At 51.5% G+C, this 21,135-nt stretch overlaps 6 protein-coding genes across 6 annotated transcripts; 3 read left to right on the forward strand and 3 right to left on the reverse strand.

Moving 5' to 3' along the window:
* Positions 1 to 298: 298 nt before the first annotated feature.
* On the forward strand, positions 299 to 2,289 carry BDV14DRAFT_210206 (major facilitator superfamily domain-containing protein; the record flags this gene model as incomplete). Its single annotated transcript, XM_073775838.1, has 5 exons — positions 299 to 493; positions 584 to 753; positions 808 to 966; positions 1,033 to 1,115; positions 1,178 to 2,289. 5 exons carry the CDS (start codon positions 299 to 301, stop codon positions 2,287 to 2,289), a joined length of 1,719 nt encoding a protein of 572 aa, XP_073625993.1.
* Positions 2,290 to 3,057: 768 nt separating this feature from the next.
* BDV14DRAFT_202278 (type I polyketide synthase) lies at positions 3,058 to 9,838 on the reverse strand (the record flags this gene model as incomplete). Its single annotated transcript, XM_073773978.1, has 7 exons — positions 3,058 to 3,096; positions 3,166 to 5,541; positions 5,602 to 5,845; positions 5,905 to 7,256; positions 7,316 to 9,115; positions 9,189 to 9,498; positions 9,558 to 9,838. The coding sequence occupies 7 exons, from the start codon at positions 9,836 to 9,838 to the stop codon at positions 3,058 to 3,060; spliced, it is 6,402 nt and encodes a 2,133-aa protein (XP_073625994.1).
* A 511-nt stretch (positions 9,839 to 10,349) lies between these two features.
* Positions 10,350 to 11,215, forward strand: BDV14DRAFT_191223 (putative versicolorin reductase; the record flags this gene model as incomplete). Its single annotated transcript, XM_073771465.1, has 2 exons — positions 10,350 to 11,118; positions 11,178 to 11,215. The coding sequence occupies 2 exons, from the start codon at positions 10,350 to 10,352 to the stop codon at positions 11,213 to 11,215; spliced, it is 807 nt and encodes a 268-aa protein (XP_073625995.1).
* Positions 11,216 to 11,502: 287 nt separating this feature from the next.
* On the reverse strand, positions 11,503 to 12,492 carry BDV14DRAFT_202280 (uncharacterized protein; the record flags this gene model as incomplete). The annotated part of the gene is made up of 1 exon (XM_073773979.1): positions 11,503 to 12,492. The coding sequence occupies one exon, from the start codon at positions 12,490 to 12,492 to the stop codon at positions 11,503 to 11,505; it is 990 nt and encodes a 329-aa protein (XP_073625996.1).
* A 3,176-nt stretch (positions 12,493 to 15,668) lies between these two features.
* arp1 (scytalone dehydratase arp1) lies at positions 15,669 to 16,371 on the reverse strand (the record flags this gene model as incomplete). The annotated part of the gene is made up of 3 exons (XM_073775839.1): positions 15,669 to 16,028; positions 16,181 to 16,278; positions 16,338 to 16,371. 3 exons carry the CDS (start codon positions 16,369 to 16,371, stop codon positions 15,669 to 15,671), a joined length of 492 nt encoding a protein of 163 aa, XP_073625997.1.
* A 445-nt stretch (positions 16,372 to 16,816) lies between these two features.
* Positions 16,817 to 20,977, forward strand: BDV14DRAFT_202282 (uncharacterized protein; the record flags this gene model as incomplete). The annotated part of the gene is made up of 7 exons (XM_073773980.1): positions 16,817 to 17,195; positions 17,255 to 17,366; positions 17,450 to 17,757; positions 17,818 to 18,025; positions 18,082 to 18,352; positions 19,608 to 20,766; positions 20,835 to 20,977. 7 exons carry the CDS (start codon positions 16,817 to 16,819, stop codon positions 20,975 to 20,977), a joined length of 2,580 nt encoding a protein of 859 aa, XP_073625998.1.
* Between the last annotated feature and the right edge of the window lie 158 nt (positions 20,978 to 21,135).

Below are 21,135 nucleotides of genomic sequence, written 5' to 3' on the forward strand. Positions count from 1 at the left end.
CATTAGCCCCCAGCGCTAAGCGCCTCAGGAAATCACTAAGCAGATCAATCTATGCCGGTAAAATAGTTATCCGCTGTCGCAGGGTTAGTTTCAGCTGCGAGATTAGCGCTAGGGGTCCTAACGGGGTTGGGGTTGGTGTTGATCTTTGTTCTGGCAGTCTAGATGTCAGCCCTTAGAAATTGCATTCTAGACCTGGGAATTTTAGTCATTACTGTACTACTCAGCCTTATAACAGATTCTTATCGTTGCATTCCTTTCTGGAGCTAGAGCTGACTTGATTGCCCAGCATAGCAGAACAATGGCGGCTGAACCTAGTTTGAGAGAGAAGAATGACCAGGACCAGGCACCAGCAGAAATCCTGGAGGCCAACAATGCTACTACCGACTCCAATCTCACATTGTCAGACCAAAAGGTTGAGCAGCGGGATGAAGAGAATCTGACACCTAAGGAAAACACCAGGACGGCGGCTGGGCCTCCATTGAGTGGTTGGCGTGTAAGTCCACTTCTTACTCCCTTCCTACAAACATTGTGGACTATGATAGTGTGTCTGGTATACCTCGGCTAACGATAACTTTCTATCTAGCGAATCGTCATTGCTATCGCGATTAATACCGGAAGCTTCCTCTATGGATTGGACAATACCATCGTTGCGGATATCCAGGGTTCTGTCGTCGAGCAGTTCGGAGAAATACAAAAGCTCACCTGGCTTGGTAGCGGATTCCCTCTTGGTTCTATCGCTCTATTGTTGTCTATGTAAGTCTGGATAAATATGAAGACAGAAATGAAGCCCAACTAATATCCGAACAGCGGAAAGGCCTATGGGTTATGGAACATCAAATGGCTCTGGGTGCTCAGCATTGCTATCTTCCAAATTGGAAGCGCCATTTGCGGAGCGGCTCCAAATATGAACGCCCTGATTATTGGTCGTGTAATTGCAGGTGCCGGTGGTGCTGGGATGTATCTGGGGTAAGTCATGAGGAAGCAAGCCCAACGAATGGGTGCAATGGAACTGACCGTTGTTGAACCTGGCAGTGGCCTTAACCTGACTGCCGTATTAACGACTATGGAAGAACGACCTATCTACATGGCAATCAACGGAACGGTCTGGGGTGTGGGTGAGTCTCACTGGACTACTCTATCAATGCAGGTTGGTTGCTGACCGTGACTCACTATGAAGGAACAATCATCGGACCTCTTGTCGGTGGTGGATTTGTCCAGAGCTCCGCAACCTGGCGCTGGGCATTCTACATCAACCTCCCCATCGGAGCCGCTTTCGCACCAGTATACCTCTTCATCATTCCCGGCTTCCAGCCCGACCCGTCGCAAACATGGATGCAAAAATTCGCCTCCATGGACTGGCTAGGGACGCTGCTTTTCACAGCCACTTACGCAACATGGATTATCGGCCTAACCTTCGGCGGTACAGCCTGGCCATGGGACGACGGCCGCACTATTGCCGTCTTCGTCGTCTGCGGCGTAACCCTGATCGCCTTCTGCATAACGCAAAAACTCTGCTTCCTCACAAACAAGGACATGCGCGTCTTCCCAGGCGAGTTGCTCAAAAAACGCACTACTGTCCTCTTGCACATCCTGACAGCCGCCTGCGGAGCCGCAATGTTCGTCCCGCTCTACTACGTGCCCATCTTCTTCCAGTTCCGCGGTGACGGTGCAGTCGATGCTGCTATCCGTCTGCTTCCTTTCGTCTTCCTTCTCGTCTTCTTCATGATGGTGAACGGCGCCTTCATGCCAAGGTTTGGATACTACATGCCGTGGTACCTCTTCAGCGGAGTCATGATCCTCATCGGTGGAGCACTGATGTCAACCGTGAAACAAGATACTTCGACCTCCACGATCTACGGGTACACGGTCCTGATTGCCGTTGGAGCAGGCGCAACCTCCCAAGCCGGATACTCCATCGCACCCGCCAAAGTTGAAGGGCGCCTCGTACCCAGCGCAATTGCGTTCATCAATATCGCGCAGATCGGCGGTATTGTCATGTCGCTGACGATTTCGGGTACTATTTTCCAGAACGTCACCTATAATAATCTGCTTGGGCCCCTCGGTGCGGCTGGCTACGGGTCTGAGGAGATTCGGTCTACGCTCTCGGGCACGCTGAGTCCCATTTACTCGAGCTTGTCTGCTGAGTTGCAGCAAACTGTCAATTTGGCCATTGTGCACACGATTGGACAGTTGTACTATTTGGTTGTTGCTGCGGGTGCGCTGATGATTGTTTGCTCGGCTTTGATGAAGAGGGAGAAGATTTACATGACTCTTGAGGCTGGTGGTTAAGTCTTTTATCGGACACCTCAAGGCTTGGGATATGAAATATCCTATAAAAGAGAAAGAAGAATATTCAAGAATGCCTGTCTGCCGGTCGCTACAACGAGGCCGGGGATGGGAGCGGACGAATCGTTGCGGGAAGGAGTGAACTGGATGGACGGGGTAGATGTCATCAACTGATAAAATGTATACCACACTACCTATAGTACTCATAATTGCTTGCGATGTTCTGTTGTTGGGATTGTTCGTTCATTATCTGGTTTTTCTCATAGCTTAACTCTTCCTGACAGCATATCTTCTGTAGTGGAACGAGTTCGCGAGTTCTGCTGTCCAAATGACAATGGGTCTGTTAGATGGCGAATTTGACTCTCTGGATAGAAAGAACCAGGTACCTGGCTACTGTAAACCTCAGTATTCGAGGTCAATATCATCATTTAGAGCCCCTGAAAGGTCTATGATAAATTATTGGAGTATGCGCAATGGATTTAAAGGAAGTTTATTCCCAATCACTACATCCGAGTAGGGAGATGAATACTTTGTACATGCACCCTATGCAATTGGAATATGGATACAATTTATTGAACTACTCTAAGGTATATATAAATACAACAACGCCATGACATTCTACCGCCCATAATGCCTTCCCGTCTTGACTAGCTCGTACATCAATGCCACCCGGGTTGCGCATGGGACAAGAACCGATGTTCCAAGAAAGGCTTTTCCTATCGTACCTTTCTGAGATTGTATCATTGAGGGATAGAGATTTTCCCATCTATATTAGTAGTGTTGCCGAAGAAGCCTTCCAAGTTCCTTGACCTGCAAATTGTCAGCGTTTGTCCCAGTAAATCCCCAGCGGGAAGTAGGTGAGGGGGAAAAAGCACATACCAAGGGGTCAACAATCATAGAAAAGTGATTCCCATCCATAGAAACACAAGTAAAGTTCTCCTTCCCAATCAACTGATCCCACCCATTCGGCCCCAAATCCGTGCGATTATCCAACAACCAATCCATGACCTTCGGATCACTCGGTTCCCGAATCGGCCGTGGATCACCGGGATTCTTGCAGACGCCATCGCGAGCCCAAATAGCCAGGACCTTCGGTCCCGTACCGCGAGGGAAGGGCTTCGCGATATATGTATCGAGATTGCGAATCATAGCTTCGAAGTGTGGAATTAGGTATGGCGGTGACTTCTTGTTACTTCTGTCGCCGAGAACGCCCATGGAGTCGAAGAAGCGGAAGAGTTTAGAGGGGACGGGCTCGAGTTTCACGGGGCAGGGGCAGTCAATTAGAAGGAGGCGTGAGACTGTCTCGCCTTGTGCTTGGAGTTGTAGTGCCGCTTCGTAGGCCATTACGCCGCCTGCAGACCAGCCGCCAAAGTTGTAGGGCCCCTTAGGTTGGCGGCGTTTGACTTCATCGAGGTAAATGGCCGAAACACCGTCAATGCCACATTTAAATTGCTCGGGGATTTTCATGAAGGGGCAGTTTAGGGCGTAGGCGCACACGTCGTCGCCGATTGGTGGGATTGGGGCGTAGGACGTTGCTGAACCAGAGCCGTCGGGGAAGAAGAAGACTGTTTCGCGGGCTGTTCGGGGGTTTCCTTGGATGAGGAAGGAGAGAGCCTTTGGTTGGGGGGTTTGGGTGGTGTTAGTGGGTGGCGGCACTGGCTGGGGCACTGCAGGGGTTGTGGTGGGCTTCGCTGCAGGCTGGGCGAGACCGAGCGCTTGCTCTAATTGAGCAACTGTCGTGCACTGAATCAGGATATCGTCTGGGACGGTGAGTTCCGTTTGTTCTCTGATTCCAGCAGTGACGGAAAGAGACATCAACGAGTCCATGCCCATGTCGGCTAGATCCGCGTCATCTGTGATCTCGTCAAGACTGACTCCCAACTCCTCGGAAAGAAGTGTCCTGATGGTGATATTGATGCTATCATCTCTGTTGATGGTCGTTGTTTGACGCTCAACAACACTGTCCTTGCTGGGTGAAGAGTCTCGCGATGGTGTAAGAACGGATACATTCTCTGAAGCTTCTTCAGCAGACGACGATCCCAAGAAGGCTTTGAGAGCCCCGACTGTCGGATTGTCAACAAAGAAGGAAGAGGGGAGGTCCATGTCCAGGTCCTCTCTCAGCTTTGCGAGGATTGTCAGCGAAAGCAACGAGTCTAGGCCGAAGTCTTCAAACGCAGAGCTGTCATTCAGTTCTGCCAGCTCAACACCGCACTCGTCAGCGATAATACTAATAACCTTGGTACTCGACGGCCCATTCACCGAAACAGTCGCTGCGACCGGTGCGGGCTTGGAACGAGTCGTGGTAGGTGCAGGCGCTGCAGCGGACCGTGAAACGACTTTGGGGGCAGACACAATCTTAGAAGTGGGCTTTGCAGCGGGCACGGTACTCTTCCCCTTCGCTGGTGCAGTTCCAGCTTTGAATGCGTTGCTCACTGGGGGTAGCAGGTGATTGAGGATTTTGCGAGGCACACACTGGAACTTGACGCCTCCAGCAACGCCAACAACCATATCCCCATCAAGGATATAGACATCACCCTGCCGCACCGCACTATTGGCATTATCCGTCAGACCCATCCGAGCATAGCATCGGTACGTCTTGTCACGCGAAATCGGCGCCCCAAATCGCAGTGATTCCCATCCATGCGAGATGTAGACCTGCTCATCGGATGCAGTGGCCTCACTTCCGTTGACAATGAACCCAGAAATATGGCACAGGTTATCGATCCAGCGAGGGTCCATGAAGAAGTCGACTCCCGTCTCGCCGGCCTTGAAGGTCACCTTTGCAGCGGCTTCAAATGCGTCTGCGTCGAGTACGACTTCGTCCATACCCCTGAAGCTATCGGCATAGTTGACCAGCGCGGCGAACAGCTTGTAGGCCATGCCTCGGCCAACCCGGTGGGTACTTGCATTGGTACCGACTGCGCCCTCAAGCCGTTTGATCTGCTCCTGCACCATATAGGCATTCTTGTTCCATTTGCGGAGCCATTTCTCAGGATCCCCGAATTTCACCTGGCATTCGGCATTTTCGACTGTCGTGTTGCCGTTGTCGTCTACGCTAAAGAACTTGAAATCGACAATGCCGTCTTGTAGTGTAGCTGCTACTCGGATGAGTTGGGGCTCGTCGGGATTCGTGTTTAGGATAAGTGGTTTGCCGACTTCCATTGAGCAGACGTTCATTCCGGCTGGGGCGGTTCCGCCTGTGCTCTTCTTGTAGAGGTAGTCTCCAATCGTGAGAGCCATCTCTGCGTAAACAACCTATACGATAGTCAGATTTAGTCATAACTTTGCCATGAAAGAAGACGGCGGGAAACATACCGAAGGACATAGTCCGGCTCCATTGACAAGATGCCCCAATACTATCTCTCTCAGCTTAGGGTGTGAAATGTCGGACTGAGCAAGGAATGTAATCGCATCGCCTTCGAAGTCCTCCTCCAAGATCTCCTGCACTGTAAGGGTGAACTGTTTCTTGGTCGCCGGAGGGGGAGGGGGTTGTTTTGTAGCAGCGGGAACTGCATCTCCCTTCGAAAGACACCAGTCATTCTTGTACTGGATCCAATAGCTACACAGGGTGTTAGTAGGAGCGCCTCCTAGACAACATGTGAGATAGTAGGAACTTACTTCTTCAAATCGAAAGCGTAAGGAGGAAGTGTGAGAAGTCGAAGGTTCTGCTCAAAGTCCCTATGGTACTCGTTCCAGCTGACGGGCAGCCCACGGTTAAACAGAGCAGCCAGGCTGGATGAAAGCGTTGTCCAGGGATCCTCGGACTTCTGCAGTGATGCAAGCCCGACTGTTTCAGAGCCCAGTACAGTCCGTAGTATGCCTGAGCAGATCGGATGACTGCCAATTTCAACCCAAACAGTCATATCATCAATGATACCCTTATCCCGTGCATCGGAAACCGCAGACGAGAAGCGCACAGAGTCCCGAGTATGGCGCACAAGGTATTGAGGCGTGAGATCATCTGCCTCAAGGACTCGACCAAGAAGGGAGGAAATAATCGGGATCTTCGGCGGCGACAACCTCACAGAGCCAGCGACCTTCACCAAATCGCTTAGAAGAGGATCCATCTGGGACGAATGGAACGCATGCGTAACAGCAAGCTTCTTGTTTTTGAGGCCACGAGCAGAAAGTGTCTCTGCAAGGCTATCAATTGATCCCTGCAGACCCGCAACGACCGTCTCCTCGGGACTGTTCTCGCATGCGATATCGAGGTCGCTGCTGTTAAGGTACTGGGACAATGCAGAACTGGAGCATTTAACAGCCAGCATGCCATGGCTACCAGCCGTACAGAGCTTCTCCATGAGCTCCGCGCGGCTTCCAACGGCGTGGATGACTTCACTGGCGGATAGGGAACCGGCAGCGTATAGAGCGGCGTACTCGCCGATACTGTGGCCTACCACTGCCGCAGGCTTGATCCCCCACGAGGCCCATAGCTCCACCAGTGCGATCTGCACACAGGCCGTTGCAAGCTGTACAACGAGTGGTCGTAGAGGAGCGAGATCAGATACCGAGCCATCGATCACAGGCAAGAAGGAAGCAAAGCCTTGAGCCTTGGCTAGTTTCTCGCAGATCAAAATCGTAGAGCGGAATTGGGAGGATGTCTCGAAGAGTGATCGTGCAAGGGAGCAGTACATTGCGCCTTGGCCAGTGAATGCGAAGGCTACTTTCGGAGGCTGTGTCTGGATGGGGCGGATTTCCTGTTGCACAGCTGCATCTAGTGCTCTCTGGACCGCTACAATGTCTGGGGCGGAGAACGCAATGCGGTAGTTGTATGAAAGACGTCGGGCTGTGGTGGTGTATGAGAGATCGGCGACCGATGTCGAGGGTTTGCTGGCTAGGTACGAGGCGAGATTGTTCATGTTGTTCTTCAGAGCGCTTTGTGATCGTGCGGAAATAGATATTACCACTCGCGATCTGGGGTCAGGCTTTGACAGGGATGGCCTTTGAGGACCCTCTTCAAGGAGTAAAGCCTGGTCTTAGTTAGCAATGGCTGTACTAGGTTTCTCATTCTGTCACAAAGGTATCTTACAGTGTTGCCTCCAGCAGCGGAGAAGTTATTCAAAAAGGCAACACGGGGGGAGCGGTCTTCATGCGGGGCCCAATGCGTGAGCTCCATCGGAATGTGCAGGTTTCGCTCCGTGAGGTTCTTCGGGAACTTGGTGTTGAGAATGCCGCTCTGAATACCGACATTGGGCGGGATAGAGTTGTGTTCAAGCATTTTCAAGACCTTGATCAATGACATCGCACCAGAAGCAGCCTCTCCGTGACCGATATTTGCTTTAACGGCCCCAACGTACAATGGAGATGAACGCTGGCTTGTATGTTCAGATGCAAACACCTCGCTAACAGAGAGCATCTCATTGTAATCACCAGCTTGTGTTCCAGTACCGTGCATCTCGACGTACTCGACGGCATGCGGGTCAACACCAGCCTGCTCCATAATACTGCGGCAGAGGAATGCTTGCGCGCCGTGATGCGGCCTGGTAATGGAGGCAGCCTCAGCGGAGTGATTGGTCTTTGAGCCCAGGATGACAGCCAGGATATTGTCGTTGTCGGCCTCTGCATCTTCCAGCCGCTTGAGGATAATGCTGGAGACACCATCGGCTCGGCAGTACCCATCAGCCTTGTCGTCAAACGTCTTGCATTGACCCGTTGGAGAGAGGAAGTAACCACGGCTGAGACCCGCAAAGATATCAGGGTTCGTCATAATATTAACACCTCCAGTGATGGCAGTGTCGCACTCTCCATTAGCAAGCGACGTGCATGCAATCTGAATTGCAGCAAAGCTCGAACTGCATGCTGTATCGACGTTATAGCTAGGACCAGAGAACTTGAAGTGGTAATTTACCCGACCTGGCGTAAAAGCACGGATACCACTAGGGATAAAGTAGGTATCGATATCCTGACCGGAGTTGACTTCTCTCCAGTCATCACCTGCTTGACCATAGAACGTCCCGATACGGTTGTTTTGCGTCGAAGGCGTTCGTCCTGCAACTGTACCTGCCATCTCGAGCGCCTCGTAAGCAGTTATCAACGTCAATCTTTGGACCGGGTCCATCTGGAATGCTTCTCGGGGAGAGACGTTGAAGAACCGCGGGTCGAACAAGCCAGGATTATCCACGAAGGCGCCGTATCTTGTCTGCGTCGTATTCTTCCGCGAAGCGGTCGCATCGTAGTGAGCATCAATGTCGAATCGCTCTGGGGGTACCTCGCGGTGCACATCGCGACCGTCTCGCAATAACTCCCATAGGAGCTCTGCGTCTGCAGCACCAGGAAAGCGACCGGAGTAACCGACGATTGCGATCTTCTCTCCCTTCTTCACACTCGCAGAGGTGGTTGACTCCGCTACCTGCGGGAGTATATCACTGCAATCCTGGAGATGAAGCGCTGAAAGCAGCTCACTCAGCGCGGAGCTGCGTCCAAAAGCGAAGAGCCTTTGCTCTGCTTCTTCAGAACTGGTAGCGGCAAATTTAGAGCAGAGTGTGGAAAATACACTCTTGTCTTGCAGTATCGTGGATAGATGCTCCTTGACTAGTTGATATCCATTCTCGCCTGTCGTGGTTGTCCGATTTGAACTCGATATTGAACGCTGCTGTATCCGTTCTCTGAAGGTGTCTTCGCCGCACCAACCCCGAAGTATACCCTCGACGTCTTCCGAGTCGTAGATATGCGGTGCATTCAAGCATCCCGCCGTGGGTGTTATAATACCGACGTGTTTTTCCAAAGCGGGCAGCTTTGTCAGTTCTAGTAGGCCTTCGAATGGTCCGGTTACGACTGTCCTGCCGTCGTTATACACCTCCTTGATGTAAGGTTTTGAACCAAGCGGTAGCTATGAGAAAAGCATTTGTTAGCCCCAATTGAGAAGTTAACGTGAACCGTCAGGACAGCCCAGTAGAACTAACCTTCGATACATCTCCTTGTGCAAGAACAGCCTCTACCTCGGTTTCTGTCATGCTCTCGAGGACCATTGAGCCGTACCCACTTGACGACTTGCCATGGCGGTCTTCTGGGCCCATTAACTGTGCAATACGGTGAATGTGGGTCCCGAGTCTGAGGGCCAGGACAACCGCCGATGGTCCGATTTTCGACAACTCGATGGCATCGCGGGATACTGCTACGGCGGCCGCAGCAATGAGGCCCGTCTCGACGCCCAGAACATCGGAGGTGCTACCCCCCGTAGAAGAAAACAGCGAATTATTCGTTTCGGAAAAGCTAAAACAAGCACATTTAGTAGAATTCCCAGTATAGAGGTGAGGACCGCTCAAACTTACAGTAGAAGGCTGCCAATCTGATATATAGCTAATAGGGCATAGTCAAGTATCGGATAGTTCCGATCATGAGACCGCTCAACAAGCTCAACAATATCAGCAAACGGCGGAATATGCTGATGGACGTGTAGCGGTTGTCGAGCGACTTCTTCCCTCAACAGGAGGGCAGTCTGCTGTGTGAAGTCTTGCAGAAGAGGGCTATCGTGGTTATGCACGAGCTTCCGCAAAACTGATACCCGGTCCCGCGTGCAATTATCAAAGAATATAAGATTTCGAGTCGGCATGTTGAATCTCGGCCTGTGGCTTCGAAAGGTTGACTCTTAGGTTGGTAAACAGGTTTCCAAACAAGATCCCTGGAAGCCCTAAATCATGCCACTTGTTAAATATTGTATCAAAGTGTATACATATGCTGCCTGACATTTCCGCCTATCTGCCTTCCTTCTCTCCTATCTTGCCTCATCGCTAATGGTGACAATGCTAAGCCCTAAGTTGTGCTGAGAAGGATCTCGTATACTCGGTGACCGAATCCTTCATCTGTATTTGAGTGATAGCAATGAGTAATGGTGGCGTCGACGGTCGAAAGGGGGCTGAAAATCGATTATCGACGATCTTTGCTCGATAAGCACAACTGCAGCTGCAGGTTGGAGGCAAAGGGTACCGTGGCGGTGGTTCAAAAACGCCAGGTACAGAGCTGTGGTTGCTGATAGAACAAGCCCTCAAGTTTTTTGCAACGACAGTCGCGACCAAGTTCACACGGCCACTTCTCACACATCGTCTTTCTCCCTTACAGTCAAGATGGGTTCTATCTCCACAACCTCCCCCTTCCCCTTCGAAGGCAAAGTCGCCCTCGTAACTGGCTCCGCCCGGGGTATCGGCCGTGAAATCGCCCTTGGCCTCGCCAGCCGCGGCGCCGACGTCGTAATCAACTACTTTTCCAACGAAGCAAAGGCAAACGAAGTAGTCAAGACGATCCAATCTCTCGGCCGCAAAGCCGTCGCCATAAAAGCCGACGTCTCGAAGTACAGTGAGATCCAGCAGCTTTTCATCGACGCCAAAACCGCCTTCGGGAAGATCGATGTCGTCGTCTCGAACTCCGGCGTCGAGCACTTTGAGACAATTGAAGAGATCACGCCGGAGCAGTTCGACCATGTCTTCTCTATCAACACCCGCGGTCAATTCTTCGTTGCCCAGCAGGGGTATAAGGCTATTTCGCCTGGCGGGAGTATCATCCTTATGTCTTCTATTGCGGCGAACTTGAGGGGTTTGCCAGACCACGGAATTTACTCTGCTAGCAAGGCGGCTGTTGAGGCGTTTGTGCGCTCGCTGCCTAGTGATTTCTCGCCGAAACGTGTCCGTGTGAATGCCATTGCCCCTGGTGGTATTAACTCTGATATGGCGCTTGAGAATGCCTGGCGGTATGTGCCTGGTGGAAGCGCCGATATGCCCTTTGCGGATGCAAAGGCTGCGCTGGGCAAGATCTGTCCTCTTGGGAGATTTGGTGAGCCAGAGGATGTTGCGAAGGTTGTGGCGTTCTTGGCTTCGGATGAGGGCGGCTGGATTAATGGTGAGTTTGCAAGGGAGATTGATCAGGTCTTGGAAATTGTGGCTAACGGAGGTTTACAGGACAAACCATCACGATCTCTGGAGGTGGTGGTCGGTAAACGGAGAATAAGCCGTTGATGGTTGAAGGATGTGAATGCAAAGGAACGGTAGAACAATAAATAGACGTCCGAAATGAACGTGACTTTCTGAAGAATTCATTTCAGCCGCTCGGGAAACTGTTAGAGTAGCAAAAACCTTTGTAAGGGGTAGAGTCGCTGGACATGAAGGATTCTCATCAGAAGGATGGAGATTGTTTGAATATTGTACCGCTGAAGACTCTATCCTCTATAAACATCCAAATTTCACATGAACGTCGTGTCTAAGATGCCTCATCTACGTTCTAAGACTAACTAAACTCCCATTCCTTACAAATCAATTCCCACCCCCGCCGCGTAACATTCAATTGCTGCTCAATCAAATCCATCAACCTCAAACACACGAAAGCCTGGCTGTCATGTCCAGATGACTCCATACCACTAGAAGAAGTCGGTGGCGTAGGGACATCAACAGTAGAGAACCCCATGTGCACGAGATCATCTCTGGAAACAGCGCTCTTGAACAACGCAATGAGATTAGAAACTTTCGAAAGATGACCGAATACAATCTCAATGGTCATCTTCACGTCATCATCCTTGTCAAGCTGGTAGTCACCAATAAACGCCGACCCACCCCTAGTACCAGAAGAAGAAGACTCGGGACGAGTCTGGAAGGGATATTCCTTGGATAGATCCATCCAAGCGGAGGGGGTCTGAGGCAGACTCCATGTTTGCGTCGGGGAGCTCGAGCCACCCGTCGAAGGACCCCCAGTGCCACCGGGAGGGGGAGGAACCGAGGCGGCAGACGCCGATGTAGTCGCTGACAATGGTGCCCCGTTATAAGGATTAGGGCATGACGGCGCCATGAGCGTCTGGTGGTAATGCTGTCTTGCACGGTCATAGATAGCGACGATGCGGTCGATGAAGAGCGCCACGGTGATTAGAGGGCGGTAGTGATGTCGGGACGAGCTGACGCAGCTTAGGATTCGCTCGCAGACGTTGATTGACTCTCGCCCCTGGACGAGGCAGGCGTCGATTGGGGCTGGGTGGGTCCCTGTGAGCATGGGGTGAGTGGAAAAGAAGGAGAAGACGTTTGAGATGCAGGTGCAGCCGACTGGAGAATCCGTCATGGTGGTATCTCCGAGACTAAATACTGAGCCCATGTCGCTTTCGTTCCGTGTCCCTGGTATGGGAGGAGGACAGGTTGTGGCGAACATATCGGCAAGTAGGTCTGGGCACATGTTGGGTTCTGGGAGTTGGTGCTCTGGCACCCCAAAGGTGAAGTCGTCGATGAGTGGCATAGTGTCTATTGGGAAGCCGCCAAGCACAAATGTATGAGCTGGATTGTCCTGGCGTTGTTGTGGTTGTTGCTGGTGTTGTTGCTGCTGTTGTAGAAAAGTAGCGGTGCCCCGGGATGGAGGGCGGGAGGTATGCTGGGTTGTGGACTGGGATTGTTGGCTCGATATTTGGTCACTCCCCGCTCGATTTCGAGTAGCTGCGCGATTTCTGCCGGCTCGTCGGGAGATCCCATATATGCAGTTGATGTTGTTCTTCAAACAGCGTTCGCAGACGGGGTGGGTCTGAGAGCAGCGCACCCTTGCTTCGTTGCAAGAATCACAAGACGCCCGAAGCTTGCCCGGTTGTGTGGATGGAGGCATTCTAGATGTATATTTCCCGGAAAGGCAATGCAACCGCGTGGTAAAGATGCAGGGTGGATGTTCTTCTTTGAGATTGGGTCTGAACTGTTGCCCCGGATCGCTGGCCTAAGCTTCCATACTTATGTACTCTACTCCCCCCATCAGCTGAAACATGATTCCAGTACGTTATCTTGTTCTACTCTGAGCACTCGACATTAGACTCTGGGGGCCGTTTTTGCGGTCGCTGCACGTCAAGCGAATGGAAGGGAACATCAGACTCAGCTGTAAGACGGCTAGCGGTACCCTAGTCGGGACCAGGAATTTTGGCTTGAACGTGATAAATTAGTCTGTCTAGTAACGGGGCCACGGAGTCAAGCTGCTCAAGGTGTTTGGACAGGGGGTTACTCTGCAGAATTCCTGAGCCCTCAATATGGAAGGAGAAGGAGACTTCCATCATCTTATGCTGCCACTAGTACCTAGCCTGATGTCCCCGTTACGCCTCAAAAGCTGCATATTATAGACAGGGAGGACTATACCTGACAAAGTCCACGAGTTGGAGTATACCACTGGCCAGACTGAGGCCTGGGATCGGGATTCTTGCCTGCTGAGTATCGGGGTTTGTCACTGCGAGACGCCTTGGCCGTTCATCAAGCCTCTCTAGCGCACTAAAGTACGTAGTAGCGATGCCAACAAAGTACCAAGCCGCTTGGCTTTTCGCCGAGGCAGTGCACGTAGATTGTGGTTAAGGCCATCTAAATCCAGCCCTATTAATCAGCAGCACCTACAACATTTGTCAGTAAGGGTCTACAGATCGACATATACCGACTGCCTGGAAATAAGGGAGCCGGGGAACTATCCTGGGGCTCGAGCCAAGGTTAGTTCGGTGACTTCAGAGAGCAGGCAAGCCAGGTTGTACCGACTTTGGTGACCCAAGCGACTGGTCTGAATAACCTGATCGGCCATCCCACATTACCTACTCCATGTCGTAGGGCGGTGCTGGCCCCAGTGATTTGGGCGGATGAATAATTTGCCTGGACCACATTTTACTACGATAGAATACATCGAGATGTTTAAAACACATTTCGTTACAGGGCTAAGATGGATTTGAACAGTGGAACATGTAATCTTCGTACCGAGTTTCGTATTTTTCATTCCACCTTCTGCGCTAAAATTCTTCTTCAAGTGTACCACCTAGTTTTCGAAGATTACGGAATAATTACAGGAAATGGCTGCACCAAGTCCTGAAGATTGCAATCTTCATTCTTACCGATCTAGATATCGCACCCTGAAACCACGTTGGGAGCAGTGCAGACGACCCCTGCATCCTTGGCCAGCATCCCTCCGGGCGAACCCTCGCCCTATCTCTCCGCAACCCGCATTCATGTCGAGACTCCAGATCCCCAATGCCGATCTCGAGTAACGCGGCAAATGTCAGGCCTAGATTTAGCCGTTAGCTAGCTTCAAACGGCGATTGGGGAGCCACCTACCTCACAGCTGAGTCCGGAGCCGCCACTCGGAGACAGGGTCGGCCGCCCTCCCCACTCCCGCCGTTACAGTGTCCTTGCGAAGAGGCTAAGACACAAGCAAGCTATGGCCAATCCAAGTTGGATATTTTATCCGTCGTGGCTCCTGATAGCCCTTTCTTGCGCTACAACGGAGCTGTTAACGATATCGAGTAAATAATTTAATCTCCGCGGGACTGGGCTGTACGGCTCCCGTGCATAAAGGGTCGGCATTTTCGGGATCAACTCAGGGCTTCAATTCAGCCTCCGACAAACGGGGTGTCATATGTCCAGTCTGTCTTCCTCTTGTGTCTAATAATCCAAATTTGTGATGACATCTCTAGGATAGTATTCGTGACCATCTCGAGCAGCTGTTGGTGGGGGCATGAATCTGGGCGAGCGGCGGTTGGGGCTAAAGTCCACAAGTCCCCGATAAGCCAAGCGGCCATTATTAATGAGAAGCTCGTCTTGTACACCCCAGTAATCCGACAAATCCGTTACTAATTCTTGCTCAAATATGTAACCATGCCGTGATTGGTGCTTTTTTTGCGACGTGACGCATGCCCTGACGAGTCATTCAGCTGAAGGAATCCTCGGCATCATTCCTCCCGCTACTTAAGTACCAAAGGATTCTTCAGCAATCCTTCAGCCCTCGGCGCACGAAACGGCCTGATACCACTCCGCGCAGGCATCTAGAAATGCCACCTTGCTGATTGCTCCTTGCTCCACATATCTAGTATACTCTAACCCAACTCGTACTAACCCTGCATGCTGATGTGATACTGACGGTCTCACAGCGATCACCTTCCATCCCGAATCCGATGCACCACCACTAGAGCTGATCAGACTTGAGGAACCTTATCTACTGGACCGTTCGTAAAGCAGCTGCGGGCACAGGCGGCCGCTAGGTAGTGGCCGTTTCCCAGCCCGTGCTGATGCACCCGTCATCTTTTCTCCGAGCTCAATCCGGGGCAGCCGCCACAGCCCAAAGTTGAATCCCACCGGAGCGGCCCCGACGCACAGAAATCCTCTGGCTTGGCCAAGCGCGGGCGAGGGCGATCAAATTGTCAATCATCCCCTCTGATCGCCCGGCCCCAAGTCGCCTATTGATGATTGCGCCCTACAACCACGAATCATTCGCGAATGCGAGTATCGACAGGGTTCTAAGTAGAGTACTACGTACATTCGAGCGGGATTCGATATCTAAACGAGACCGAGGAATAGTGCGAGCATCATTGTGTAATATCTCTCTCGCAAAATGTTATCATTGGAAATCTAATTCCATACTCCACTCAAGTAGCTATCTCCCCGCCCTTCGGCCGAAATAGCATACGCTATCTACGCCTTAAACTTAAAGATCTTATCAAACTGATACTCGTTCCAGCGAATATCAGTCGTGATCCCACCCCACTTCCAGTCCCCATCAACAAGCGCATAAGTCAACGTAATCACAGCATGCCCATGCCCCTTCGCCTCAACATCTACAAGCCCATCACCTGTGTACCGCTGATGCGCCGCCCGGATCTGGTGGTATCCCTCTATCAACCCCGGCGCGATCTTGCGGTACTTGTGCGCGCCCATTAGGTGTTGCGTGTGGATCAGCGGATCGCCGAGGAATTGCGGGGCGGACACCATGGCCACGAAGTCTGCGGCTGGGAGCTTGTCGTCTTTGAAGTCGTTGACGGATTTGTAATGGATCTTGGCGGAAGGTGTCAGTAGCTGGACCTGGAGTACTATGGGGAATGCTCTGCGGGGGTCGGCGAGGCTGGTGGGATGGAGACCGTGGGATGGGTGGATCCATAGCTAGGTACGCCTTATTGTATGGATCCATGGATAGGTTCTTGGCTTACCTTGACTGTTGGAGCTACGATGCTTGCGAGGCGATCCCAGTCCTTGGTGTCGTAGCTGTCGGCCCACTCGAAGGTGAGCTCGCTGCAGGCGAGGTACTCTAATTCTGAATCAGTATAACGTCATTTTAGAAGCTGTACTTGGCTGATAAAGCCATACCGTCGAAAGAGATGTCACTCCCGATAGAACCCATTGTGGCGATTGGTGATCAGTGGAGTGTATGTGATGTTAGATATGGGAGATATAAAGCCTGGTGTAAACTTGCGGGGAAGACTTCCTGATGTCTTCATCTGCTTAGGGTGTACGAAGTCATCATATATTTCTACAGTATACAACCAGCACAAAAGCTATCTCTGACTCGGTAGTCGATCATCCTGATGTCGTCGGCTTGGGGCCATTATTAGTAAGGTGATACCTATCGCTCGATGACCGATCGGTCGACAAGCGATTTAAGCTGTCAGCTCAGAAAGTAACGAAAACAAGGTATAGTTGGTAAGAGGATAAACAAAACAACTCCATATATGTAGACTTGGGTGTAGGTCGGAAGAACAGGCGGGAGTCTCTGTTTCGTGACATCTAACTCCTACACCCTACCATCTACCTCAGAGATAACGAGAATCGACAAAAGGGCACGCAGAATGACGAACCCGACCCTTTCCGCGCAGATCGCGGATTTGACAGCTGCAACCCAAATCCTAAATTCCTCAGTCAACGCTCTAATCACTCAATGGAAGACCGACGACGCAGAGGGCCAAACCCTGGACAACGGGGTGCTCCTCCCCAGAAAAGGGTCCTACGACGCCCACAAAACAATCCTGGGTGCCGTCGGCAAAATCCAAGAACTTGTGTCAAGCCCGCCTATCCGACTGATCGAGACATCATGTCAATTTTACGAGTCCCGTGCGCTGCATATTGCGGCTGAGCACCGGGTTGCGGATCTCGTTGCTGCAGCTGGGGAGGAGGGCGTGCCTATTGGCCAAATTGCGAAGAAGGCTAATGTCAATGAGGATATGCTTCGTATGTTTTCGATTGGGCAGGAAATTTGTGTTCTGTGGAGAAATACTAACCATGTTCAGTGCGCATTCTGCGAGTCTTGACCTCCATCGGAATCTTCCGAGAGGTATCTGATCAATCTTTTGCTAACAACCGCATTTCGGCAAGTTTGGTTGGGAATGAGAGTCTGCGCTCGTATCTTATGGTCTTGTACGGAACACATACCCATAATGCTCCTCTTTTCCGTGTCAACGGAGAAAATGCTAACCCATGTATAGCTCCATCTGCCATTACAAAGTCACAGATAGTCTCCCCGCCGCAGTCCGACAATCCGGAGGAAGCGACTACAAAGCTTCTCACACAAACACAGCATTCAACATCGCCAACAGCACAGACTTGTCATTCTGGGACTGGCTAGGCGCCGGTATCAAAAATGATGATGGGACGAAGAGCCCACGGCCGGAGCTCGATTATTTCGCGAAGGCCATGACCGGTATCGGAAAGGTGAGCAGCACAGCTATGATCTACGATTACCCGTGGCAGAATCTGGGGGATGGAACCGTTGTGGATGTTGGTGGGGGAGTTGGTAAGCATGGCCGCATCCTGAGTCAATGAACTGGCGGAATACTCATGACTCGTACTACAGGCACGCACTCAATGAACGTCGCTCGCGTATACCCAGACCTGAATTTCATTATTCAGGACCGTCCCGAGGTAATTGAGAAGGGAGTGGACCTGTGGACCAAAGAGCTGCCCACATATGTGGCAAGCGGCAAAGTCCAGCTAAAGCCAGGCGACTTCTTCAAGCCGCAGACTGTCTCCGGGGCATCGGTTTACTTCCTGCATACCATTTTGTGAGTGTTCCCTTATTCAATATACCAAACCCACATTCCTCATCGTTTATATACAGACATGATTGGCCCGACGCAGAATGTATCCAGATCCTCAAGTCGCTTGTGCCTGCTATGGGTCCTGACTCGCGGGTTCTTATTGGTGAAATGGTCATCAACAATTCTCTGGGCACGAAGGAGATTCCTGATGCTCCGAAGCCGCTGCCGGCTGATTATGGTATTTACAGTCGGTACAGCCATGAGCGCGATCTAGTTATGTTGTCTCTTTTCAATAGTAAAGAGCGGACTATGGATGACTTCAGGGGGTTGATCCATGAGGCGGGTATGGTGGTCAGTAAGGTCTGGGAGTGCAGGAGTCATATGAGCTTGATTGAGTGTAGACTGCAGAGCTAGAAATGGAGTAAATTAGGCGCATACATAGAAGTGCTATGCCTTTTTCAAATACTTTTTGATAATGAATACCGTCCTACTCAAAACGCTGACTTGCATAAAATGGGGAGCATTGCTTTATGAATCTCGAAAGTGCACAAGGGGATTTGGATATCTTGTCCTGATAGGAAAATATATTAGTCACCCTATAAGTTAAACACTTATACTCCGCACGAAGCTATCAGGCTACCTGCACCGTCCCAAAGGGACCGTGGGGGCCTCACTGGCCAGAGCGTGTTCTTACTCCAGGGAATCCCTCCTTTCGGTGTTAAGTCCGCCAACAGTCTGGATCCACAGGCCAGAGCCAGATCTTACAGGAGACTGCAGCAGTCCTAAGTCCGATGCTACCCACACACCTGGAACTAGACCATTCCCACGCGGGGGCCATTTTCCAGCTGCCGAGACCAGGTTACATTGGAGTACCCAATGTCAGCCCGTCCCAACCTGCAGGATTCACATGGATCGTCAAATGAGCCGCCGAAGCTGTGGTCCACTCTTCTTATGGTACTGAACCCGAGCGGAAGGATCAGGAAAGATCCACTGCTCTGCTACATCGCCTAAGAGTTAAGACACCAGTATTCCTTCACGCCACCGTCCCACTTTCACCTCATCTATGTAAGATCGTGTTGATAGATACCCCGGTCATCGAGATTGCGCCTCTTTCGATTATCGAATATACATTTCGAACTTTGGAGTTTGCAAGTCAGCACAATGTAAGCGATAGAATCAGTTCAGGTCGTTTCGTTTGTCGGCGGAGATATGGTTTGACTCGAATTCAACATTTTTTTCAAGTCTTTCCTGGTGGTGCCATACACGTCTTGTAGAATAAAAAGTGTTTCTTTACCTTGTACCTTGTACGCTATACCAGTGCCCTATACCAGTACCTCATCGCCGCCATGCATCCAGAAGAAACTGCAGTGACGGCATCGTCACTAGCTGAAGCTACCTCACAAGTGAACGCCACGGGGACGATCCATACCCTTGCAGCGGCGCTCAAGGCCGCAGTTAATGGCTCGAGCGTACTTTTACCTGGGACAACTCAATACGATGACTCGATGCACAGATGGGCTCCGAATACGGAGAAGCGATCGGCAAGTCCCCCTTCTCAATTCAATGTAGTAATTTGAGACAATGATGTTAACAAGTAGATGGACAGGCCATTGTACTCAAGGCTGCCAACGGCCTTGATGTTTCCACCGCCATTTTATTCGCCCAGGCGATGGGCCTTGAGGTGACTGCTGTCGGTGGTGGACATGGCACGAACGGATCGGCCGGGACCCATGGCCTTCTCATTGACCTAACAGGCATGAACAAGACCTGGGTAGATGTTGAAAAGAAGACCATCACCGCTGAAGGTGGCTGTCGCTGGGAGGACATCGATATGCCGCTCGGCAAGCACGGCCTGGCGACAGTCGGTGGCCGCGTAGGCAACACCGGTATCGGTGGTCTCTCTCTAGGAGGTGGCGTGGGCTGGCTCTCCGGGAAGTACGGGCTTGTCGTGGACAATCTCCTCGCGGTCAAGGTAGTCCTCGCAGACGGGCGCATCGTCACTGCGTCCAAGACAGAGAACGAGGACCTTTTCTGGGCTATGCGCGGTGCAGGGCAGTGCTTTGGCATCGTGCTCGAGTTTACATACCAGGCTTACGACCTGGCACACTCGATCTTTGCTGGCCAGCTTATTATGAAACTGGACCAGCTAGAGGCCGTCGTGGACTTTGTGAACAAGTTCCCGGCGCTGAATACCGCGAAGGCTGCTATGAATGTTGCCATTGCTGGGCCTCCGGTCAACATGCTGACGGTTACGGTCTTCTACCCTGGTCCCCAAACCGAAGCCGAGAAGCTCTTCGCTCCCTTACTTGCCCTGGATCACGTCGCCAACACCACAGTACAACGGCCTTATACTGAAGCGAACGGTATCCTCACACCAAAGGTCCCCTGGGGCGTCCGCCGTCTCTACCACGGTGTTGCCTTCGCGACGCCGCTGCGAGCCGAGTTCCTCAAGTCGCTAACAGATGACCTCACTTCACTCCGCTCGCAAGTCTCTCCCGACGCCGCACCAAGCATGATCATGCTTGAAATGACAGAAAAGGAAAATATGGGTTCCGTCCCCGTGGACGCCATGGCCTTCGCCGGTCGCCAGCTCCACAACGTCTGCTTCGTCGTCGCGCAATGGAAGATCCCCGAACATGACGATATCTCGCGGGCCTGGGTGAGCAGTATGGCTACTAAATTCGACGCCGAGCTGGAGCGCATGAAGGTTAAGGAGAGAGCCGATGTCGATCTGGATGCGGTCCGGGTTTACTCGAACTACGATGGTAATTTCTTTCTTTGGCCCTGGTTCTGTTTCCAACCTAAATGTCTTGAATCTGACTGGTTAAAATAGGCCTTCTCCTCCCCGCCGATCAAATTTACGGTACGAACCTACCTAAAGTCACGGCTTTGAAGCAGAAGTACGATCCCAAGGACGTGTTCTGTACCTCGTATGCCTTGCTTCCTAAGCCGCTCAACGGTGCGGGTAAACTCTAGATACAATACATTCAGATCTATCATGACGATGTGAACATATCTTGAAATGTGAAATGATATTACATATTGCTTCTTTTCTGTTCCTCCCTGTTTGTTCTTTATCCCCACCCCATCCCCAAGCAAATTCCCATCAAATGCCAGAAAGCGAACAGCCACTT

Source organism: Aspergillus stella-maris (assembly GCF_047715825.1).
Source record: "Aspergillus stella-maris strain CBS 113639 unplaced genomic scaffold BDV14scaffold_45, whole genome shotgun sequence".
In the NCBI taxonomy this organism is placed as follows: domain Eukaryota; kingdom Fungi; phylum Ascomycota; class Eurotiomycetes; order Eurotiales; family Aspergillaceae; genus Aspergillus; species Aspergillus stella-maris.